Here is a 9,241-nt window from a genome sequence, read left to right on the forward strand (position 1 = left end):
CCACCCAATACATGAACTCTTTAAAAATATACTGTGAATGGGACAAAAATTTTTAATAACAGGTGCAATGGGGTATACCCTCAAGGAGAATTTATCTATGTATAACATCTTACAGCAATTTCTTGCTAGTAAAATAGAAATTATAGTAGTTCAGTTATGTAAATTATGCTTGTTCAGGTGAAAATTATTCCTGGTATTTTCTTTTTCCCAATAGTCACTTCCACCACATGGAACCAAGGAACAATACAAAAATTTCAAAATTTGTTCTTCTGGGACTTTCAGAGGAACTAGAACTGCAACCCCTCATATTTGGGCTTTTCCTCTCCATGTACCTGATCACTGTGTTTGGAAACCTGCTCATCATCCTGGCTGTCAGCTCAGACTCCCACCTCCACACCCCCATGTACTTCTTCCTGTCCAACCTGTCCTTTGTAGACATCTGCTTCATCTCCACCACCATCCCAAAGATGCTGTGGAACATCCAGATGCAGAGCCAAGTCATAACCTATGAAGGCTGCATCACCCAGATGTATTTTTACATTCTCTTTGCAGGATTAGATGACTTTCTCCTGGCTGTGATGGCCTATGATCGGTACATGGCCATCTGCCACCCTTTGCACTACACAGTCGTCATGAACATCTGGTTCTGTGGATGTCTGGTTCTGGTGTCCTGGGTAATAAGTGCAATGTACTCACTGTTACACAGCTTAATGGTGTTGCATTTGTCCTTCTGCTCAGACTTGGAAATACACCACTTTTTCTGTGAAACCAAACAGCTTGTCCAACTTGCCTGTTATGACACTTTCCTCAATAACACAGTGCTGTGTTTTGGAGCTGTGATTATGGGTGGTGGTCCCCTGACTGGTATTATTTACTCTTACTCGAAGATAGTGTCCTCTATCTGTGGAATTTCATCAGCCCATGGAAAGTATAGAGCATTTTCAACCTGTGTGTCTCATCTCTCCATTGTCTCCTTATTTTATTTTTCTGGCTTAGGAGTGTACCTTAGCTCTGCTGCTACCCACAGTTCCCACTCAAGTGCAACAGGCTCGGTGATGTACACTGTTGTCACACCCATGCTGAACCCATTTATTTACAGTTTGAGAAATAAAGACATAAAGAGGGCTCTGAAAAGATTCTTTGGGATGGAAACTTTTAAAAAAAGGCCATTTTCTCTTGGGCTGAAGAAATATCCATGATACCTGGGCTGAAACCCCCAGAGCCAGGTACTTTGACTCTTTGATTGTTTTGTGATTATAGCAATCGTTTCTTCAATTGACTGCTTGGTATTTACTTTTCTTTGATTTCAACTTCTCTATACAATAAAAAAAAACCTCTTTATTAACTTTTCTGTTCTCTGTCATGTATAGTTTTTTTTAATTAATTAATTCATTTATTTTAATTTTTAATTTTTATTTTTACTTTATTTTACTTTACAATACTGTATTGGTTTTGCCATACATTGACATGAATCTGCCACGGGTGTACATGCCTTCCCAAACATGAACCCCTCCTCCCACCTCCCTCCCCATAACATCTCTCTGGGTCATCCCCATGCACCAGCCCCAAGCATCCTGTAACCTGCGTCGGACATAGACTGGTGATTCGTTTCTTACATGATAGTATACATGTTTCAATGCCATTCTCCCAAAGCATCCCACCCTCTCCCTCTCCCTCTCCCTCTCCCTCAGAGTCCAAAAGTCCACTCTACACATCTGTGTCTCTTTTGCTGTCTCACATACAGGGTCATCATTGCCATCTTTCTAAATTCCATATATATGTGTTAGTATACTGTATTGGTGTTTTTCTTTCTGGCTTCCTTCACTCTGTATAATTGGCTCCCAGTTTCATCCATCTCATTAGAACTGATTCAAATGTATCCTTTTTAATGGCTGAGTAATACTCCATTGTGTATATGTACCACGGCTTTCTTATCCATTCATCTGCTGATGGACATCTAGGTTGTTTCCATGTCCTGGCTATTATAAACAGTGCTGCGATGAACATTGGGGTACATGTGTCTCTTTCAATTCTGGTTTCTTCAGTGTGTATGCCCAGCAGTGGGATTGCTGGGTCATAAGGCAGTTCTATTATCAGTTTTTTAAGGAATGTCCACACTGTTCTCCATAGTGGCTGTACTAGTTTGCATTCCCACCAACAGTGTAGGAGGGTTCCCTTTATTTGGTCATTTTTTGACTCTCCAAAATTGACTTGAAAATGTGAAATATATGTAAATTGCCAATTTCTTAAGAACAAATTCTTCTGAGATAAAATACTTTACACTGAGTCATTTTTTTTCCACTTTACTAAAAGTATAATCATGAGTTGTGCTACTTATATGGAAAAAAGAAAAAAAAGTCTTGACAACAAAAACAATTACATAATTCCATAGAAGAGACAAATATGAAACCAGTTTATCATTTTTAGTTCAGTATAACTTGGAACATCACTACAATAATTACTCTATCTGAAAATGTATTCATAGACATTAGCAGAGAGTGTGTTTCATAACTGGTCATCTGATTTTACTCCCTCAGAGTGTACAGTTCTCCATTTGGCTCAGTGTCCATGTTGCCTACAGGAGATACTGGCAAAACGGAGCATCAGACGTATGTCTCCAATTGTCTATCTGAAGCAAATTTCAATGAAGACTTTGACATTATAAGGTCTTGATTCAAAGAGGATTCTAAGCATGATGTAGCAAAACTTTATGTCATATTATTACCATGCCAAATAGTTTTTCATGGTGTTCATTCATGTAAGGGTTTATTGTTGGGGTGAAGTAGTGTTTGGTTTAATTATATCTTTCTGTTTCAGCTTGAAGTTTTCCATTACTGCTTACAAATATGATTCCTTCCATTGCTCTAAATGAAGTATTTCCTCCATTCCAGGTTGTGTCATTTCCACAAAAAGAATAGTCAACAAATAATATGAAAGTGAAAGTCACTCAGTCATGTCCAACTCTTTGTGACTGTATAGTTCATGGAATTCTCCAGGCCAGAATACTGGATTGGGTAGCCTTTCCTTTCTCCAGGAGATCTTCCCAACCCAGGAATCAAACCCAGGTCTCCCTCATTGCAGGTGGATTCTCTACCAGCTGAGCCACAAGGTAAGTCCAAGAATACTAGAGTGGGTAGCCTATCCCTTCTCCAGCAGATCTTCCCGACCCAGGAATCAAACCAGGATCTCTGGCATTACAGGCGGATTCTTTACCAACTTAGCTATCAGGGAAGTCCTAATAATACAAATATTATATCTGTCTATCTATCTATCTATATCTATATCTATCTATCTATCTATCTATCTATCTATCTATCTATCTATCTATCTCCAAATTGTGGCTCACTAGAGAGCTTAAACTCCTATCCAGTCCTGTGGTTCAGTCACAAGTTTTGTACAAACAGGTATATCCTTTTAAACTTTCTTGCTTACCTAACAGGAAATCTCAGTGGAATCCCTTTTTAACACAACTGTATGAAATAAACTTGAGTAAAAGGGAAATCATGAATGCTATTCAAATATCACAACAGTGGCTTAGGAAAAAAGCAGCATGTCATTATAACTTCCCTCAGTTTTTTTCACATTGCTTATTGTATTAGTTAGCTGTTGCTGCATAGAAAATCATCCTAAAAGCAAATGGTCTAGTTTTTTAAGGAATCTCCACACTGTTCTCCATAGTGGCTGTACTAGTTTGTCTTTTGGACTCTGTGGGAGAGGGAGAGGGTGGGATGATTTGGGAGAATGGCATTGAAACATGTATAATATCATGTAAGAAATGAATCGCCAGTCTAGGTTCGATGCAGGATACAGGATGCTTGGGGCTGTTGCACTGGGATGACCCAGAGAGATGGTATGGGGATGGAGGTGGGAGGGGAGTTCAGGATTGGAAACACGTGTACACCCGTGGTGGATTCATGTTGATGTATGGCAAAACCAATACAGTATTGTAAAGTAAAATAAAGAAAAAGTAAAAGAAAATGGTCTAATATAATGGATTTATGATCAAATGGATTTCTATGATGGGATTTTATCTGAGTTCTGATTTGTCTCCTCATGGGTCTACTGTCAGCTGTTAGGCTCTATGTTGTGTTATAAAGGCTCATTCATGATGTTGTTTGCAGTTGTAATGCTTCTCTGTTTTGAACCACTTTATGTCAAATTCTTCCTTTTATATATGCAGGTTAGTTTAACAAGAAAAAAGTGGGTTTCTCAAACGTTAACTCTTTTATCTAAATTTCACCATTACTATATCCATGTGTTACTTTGTTTCTTCCTATTTAGAGGAGCTGGTGGTAGTTTAGTCAGTAAGTTGTGTTTTGTGACCCCATGGACTGTAGCCCACCAGGTTCCTCAGTCCATGGGATTTCTCAAGCAAGGATACTGCAGCGAGTTGTCATTTCCTCCTCCAAGGGGTCTTCCTGATCCACGGATCAAACCCAGGTCCCCTGCACTCTTCACTGGCTGAGCCAATGGAGCTGACTACCACTGGAGCACTTAGAGGAGCTATCTCTCACCAGTTTTAGGTTTGACTCAACTACATGTGCTTAACATACTATGCTAAACAATGTACCAATGAAATGTTTAATTCTTAACTAATTCATTAAAGTGTAATTACATATAATAAACTGCCCATGTTTAAAATATACAATTTTCTGGATTTCAAAAAATAAAAACATTATTCAATTTGTGTATGATTTCAGAAAGTGCACAAGATGTTTTAATTCATTTTTAATGTTGTTAATAATACAATTTGCTTTTAGCCTCAGTTTTGCTTATTTCAGAAGAAATTGTGAGATGATTAATTCTCACTCACTTGAATGTTGTGAAAAATGAATGAAATGTATAGAAACACTTTGCTGAGTCCACAATTTTCAAGTTTAGAAGTACATGAATGTATTGTATACACCTTTTTCTCAAACAGCCACACTCATCCATACATACACATGGACACAGTCTCATTTGTAATCCCATCCATTGTTTTAGAAGAAAACTTGAGAGAGAGTTGGAAGGATAGTCATGAAAGCATAAATGCTTGAATTAACATTAATAGAATATAATGGGGAGGGAGGTGGGAGGGGGTTTCAGAATTGGGAACACGTGTACACCTGTGGCAGATTCATGTTGAAGTATGGCAAAACCAATGCAATATTGTAAAGTAAAAAATGAATAAAAAAATAAAGAAAAAAATGAAACAAAAATATTTGCAACAAAGCGAAAAAAAAGTTTAACAGGAAGATATAAAATAGAATGTGTTATCTTAATTTTGATAATGATTTACTTTTTTTTAATCTTAAATTCTCCAAGATCTTAAAGTCAGAACTATATTTACATTTGTTGTTATTGTTTAGTCCCTAAATTGTGTCTGACTCTTGTGACACTGTGGACTGTAGCCCTGTAGGCTCCTCTGTCCATGAGATTTTCCAGGTAAGAATACTGGAGAGAGTTACCATTTCCTTCTCCAATATTTATATTGGGCAATGTGAAATTCCCTGTACCAGCTAATGGGGCAAAATTTCTCCAAACTGACTCTAGTTGTCTTATATTTAAAATAGGAATTCAGCACAGAATGCCTTTTAAGAGAGGCTCACTGACTGTATTGAAAAGCTTAAACTCAGAGCAGAGGGACAATATCTGATTGAACAAATATCTGTATTAGATTCATCTTGCTCCTGTAATAAATTACTACACCAGTAGTTTAGAATGAATGTCTATCTTGAAATTCTAGAAGGTCAGGAACCTGAAATGGGTCTCTTTGGCTAAAATTGAAATGTTGGCAGGTCTCTGATCCTCATGGACACCCAGAAGACAAGTATTCCCTTTCTTATTTTATTTACATTGGCCACCAGCATTCCTGGGCTCATGGTCCTTCCTCTATCTTCAAACCTAGGTGCATAGCATTTTTAACTGCCTATCTCACTTCACTTCTTCTTTCACACTTTTAAAGTATTACTGTGATTACATTAGTCCAACTTGGATAATCTGTGCCTATCTTCTTATATCAAGATTAATTAACAATCTCATTGCATCTGCTATTGTAATTTTTCTTGCAGTGCAAGCTAGGATATTTAAAAGTTCTTAGGAATATGATGAGGACATAGTTTTTGAGGATTTTATTTTGCCTGTGTTTTGTCACTCTGACTCTTTACAACTCAGTGAACTGTAAGCCAACAGGTTCTTCTGTCCATGGAAAGAATGTTGGAGTAGCTTGCCATTTCCTGCTCTAGGGGATCAACCCATGCCAGGGACTGAAATTGCCTTTCTTGCTTCTGCATTGGCAGGCAGATCCTTTACCATGAGCACAACCTAGGAAGCCCCTTTATTCTGCCTACTGCAAAGTATTTTTCAGACAGAAATTATTTGATGTCACTCATTTATTTTGCATAAATAAAAAATCAAATAAATTTGTCACTATAAAGTAAGTGAAACTATTTTCTTTCAAAATTATCTACATGAAATATTTCTGGTAAAGCCCTAAGACTACCAACACATGGGTCAAATTCATGACCACTGTCTTGCTGTTCAAATTGTGGTCCACAGACCAGGATCTGCAGCATCAATAACGTTTAGCATCTTGATAGAAATGCAGAGATCCTGGGCTACCTGAATCAGACTTGTTGAATCATGATTTGAATTTGAACTACAACCTTTAGCAATTTATGGAAATAGTGAATTAGAGACATGCTGGTCTAGAATAAATTTTCTCACCTTCTCACTGTTGACATCTGGGGCAGTATAATCATCTGTGTTGGATGCTGTCCTGCACAGATTTTCAGTGGCAGCCCTACAGACAAGCCAAATATCACCAGTTGTAAGATGGTCTTTAGTTAACAATCACTGTCTTAGAGTTTGAAAACTGGAAGCATCCTGAGAGAGTCTAGTCAAGATGCATTTTCTTACTTGTTTAAAACTTTGATCAGAACATTAAACCTGTCTGAATCTCTTTTGTACAATGGAGAATGAGGTGCATAAGAGGACAACATCACAGAATGAACTTCTATAAAATTAAAGCAGACTGTAATTTCCAAGGAAGGTAATGGCATATAAAAATATTTAAATATGTCTCATAATAACAAATATTTTGTAATGAGAGGCTAAATGATGGCTCTAACTTCTGGAACCAAGTATGAAATTTCTAATAGCTTTGGGAAAAGATTCAGGAATGCAAGCAGTGTAGTGCCCAAAGTTTTATATGAAAGGACAATGTTATTCCACTTGTAAAAAGGGGATTAACAGTTTTCTAGAGCTATCAAGAGCTGTCTAGTCAATGATTGGTAGATTCGAGGGACCTAATCAAGAGAGAATTCTCAGTCTTAAACTTTGAGGAAACTTTAACTCAGGCTGGGAAAATGTGCTGAGAGGTTTAGACCTCCAGATGCAGGAGAGTTCATGAAGAAGGAGAAATAAAATCTAAATTCATCCTGCTTGTAACCTGGTCTCCTAGGAGCAGAGAGTCAGCTGGAAATATTTCCTTCTGTCCAGACCTGTGTTCCACAGGGAAATCATGACACAAATGTGGGTTACAACAGAAAAGATACCTCATGAGAATACAAAGCGAGCTATGAAACTCCTCTGCTGCAATTCCCTCAGCCCGAGAAATCTTGGACTTCACAGGATGTGTTCCCTTTGGAGACCTAAGTCTGCCTGGCCTTCGAGTCTTTCCTGCTGTTTCGTGACACAGAGCTTCAGTCTCCAGTATCAACCCTCCAGGAGGCATTTGAACTTCCACACAGAGACCTTTCTCTCAGTTCCCATCCAGGTGAGTCTGAGAGCCCAGTAGCTATGCAGGAGAGGATTGGTGCTGGTGGTAAGTCACCGCAGTCATGTCCGACTCTTTGTGACCCCATGGACTGTAGCCCACCAGGCTTTTCTACCCATAGGATTCTCCAGGCAAGAATACTGGAGTGGGTTGCCGTCTCCTACTCCAGGTGATCTTCCCAATCTGGGTATCGAACCCATGTTTTTTGTGTCTCCTGAGATGTTTTACCACTGCACCACCGGGGAAGCCCATGGGAGAGGACTAGAGAAAAAGAAACCCTTGAACCTCTATCAAAGGTCACTTGTGAGCCAATCCAGTCTAGTTCAGATATCAAAGGTAATTGGCCAGAGAAGCAAATATTGGCCTCAGTAGGGCAGGCTCAGTGTTGACAATTCAATGATAAAAACATGTCCATTAAGAAGAGGGAATGGGAGGCATAAATTGCTCCCAGTAAACCAGAACGTAAGTGCTGTGATATTACTGAATAACAGGAGTAGAAAAATAGCATATTAGTGGTTGAGTGACATACAGTGAAATGAGGGCATTTCATTTTATTTTAAGATGGGCATTTTGACAGTTTCCATATTAATTAGAAAGATCCTAGCCAAGGGATTTATGCAAATATATCCCTACAACACCATTTTTGGTAACGTATGTATCCTGGTATCTCTTCTCTCTCTCTCTGGATACTCACATAAAAAATGTGAAGATGGGCACACTTAAGAGATTTACTTTGCAATTATTTTGTTATCTGTGACGTTGTATATATATTTCCATTTGTTAACCATTTGCTTTCTCCACGAAAAGTTGTCTGTGAGAGCCCTTAGCTTTTGTATAGTATGGCTGGATTATAAGCATAAAAAATAATTTGAGGTTTTATTTTTTTCACAAAATTATTGCCTGCAGTTTACTTATTTTATGTATTTATAGATATATGTATGGGGATATTTGAAATTCTAAACTATGTGTGCTTAAATTATCAATCATATGGTGTTCTTCCCATTGCTTTCAATTTTTAAAAATTTTTTCTGACTGAAATAACTGACCTATCACTTTATATTCTTCATGTGCAAAACCTTGTTTTAAACAAGAATAATAATAAATGTTCTCATGCATAATTACTGTGAATAAATAAACTTATACATATGTCTCTAATTTTATTTATTTTTCTGTATTGTTCCATTCAGTCTTTGTGATTAAATGTATTTCTAAAAGTTATATCACCTTTGGTCATCATGTAGAGAGCATTCTTCTTTATCTTTGGAATAAAAAAGGTCACCTTAATCTTCCATAGGGCTTTCCTGGTGGCTCAGGAGGTAAAGAATCTGCTCACAATGCAGGAGATCCGAGTTCAATCCCTGAGTTGGGAAGATCCCCTGGAGGAGGAAATGGCAACCCACTCCAGTATTCTTGCCTGGGAAATCCCATGGACAGAGGAGCCTGGCGGGCTACAGTCCATGGGGTTACAGAGTCAGACAAGACTGA

General features: G+C 38.0%; 1 protein-coding gene across 1 annotated transcript; it reads left to right on the plus strand.

Moving 5' to 3' along the window:
• Positions 228-1,199, plus strand: LOC102186386 (olfactory receptor 7A17-like). The gene has a single exon (XM_005701326.2). The coding sequence runs from the start codon at positions 228-230 to the stop codon at positions 1,197-1,199; it is 972 nt and encodes a 323-aa protein (XP_005701383.2).

Source organism: Capra hircus, chromosome 7 (genome assembly GCF_001704415.2).
Source record: "Capra hircus breed San Clemente chromosome 7, ASM170441v1, whole genome shotgun sequence".
NCBI lineage: Eukaryota > Metazoa > Chordata > Mammalia > Artiodactyla > Bovidae > Capra > Capra hircus.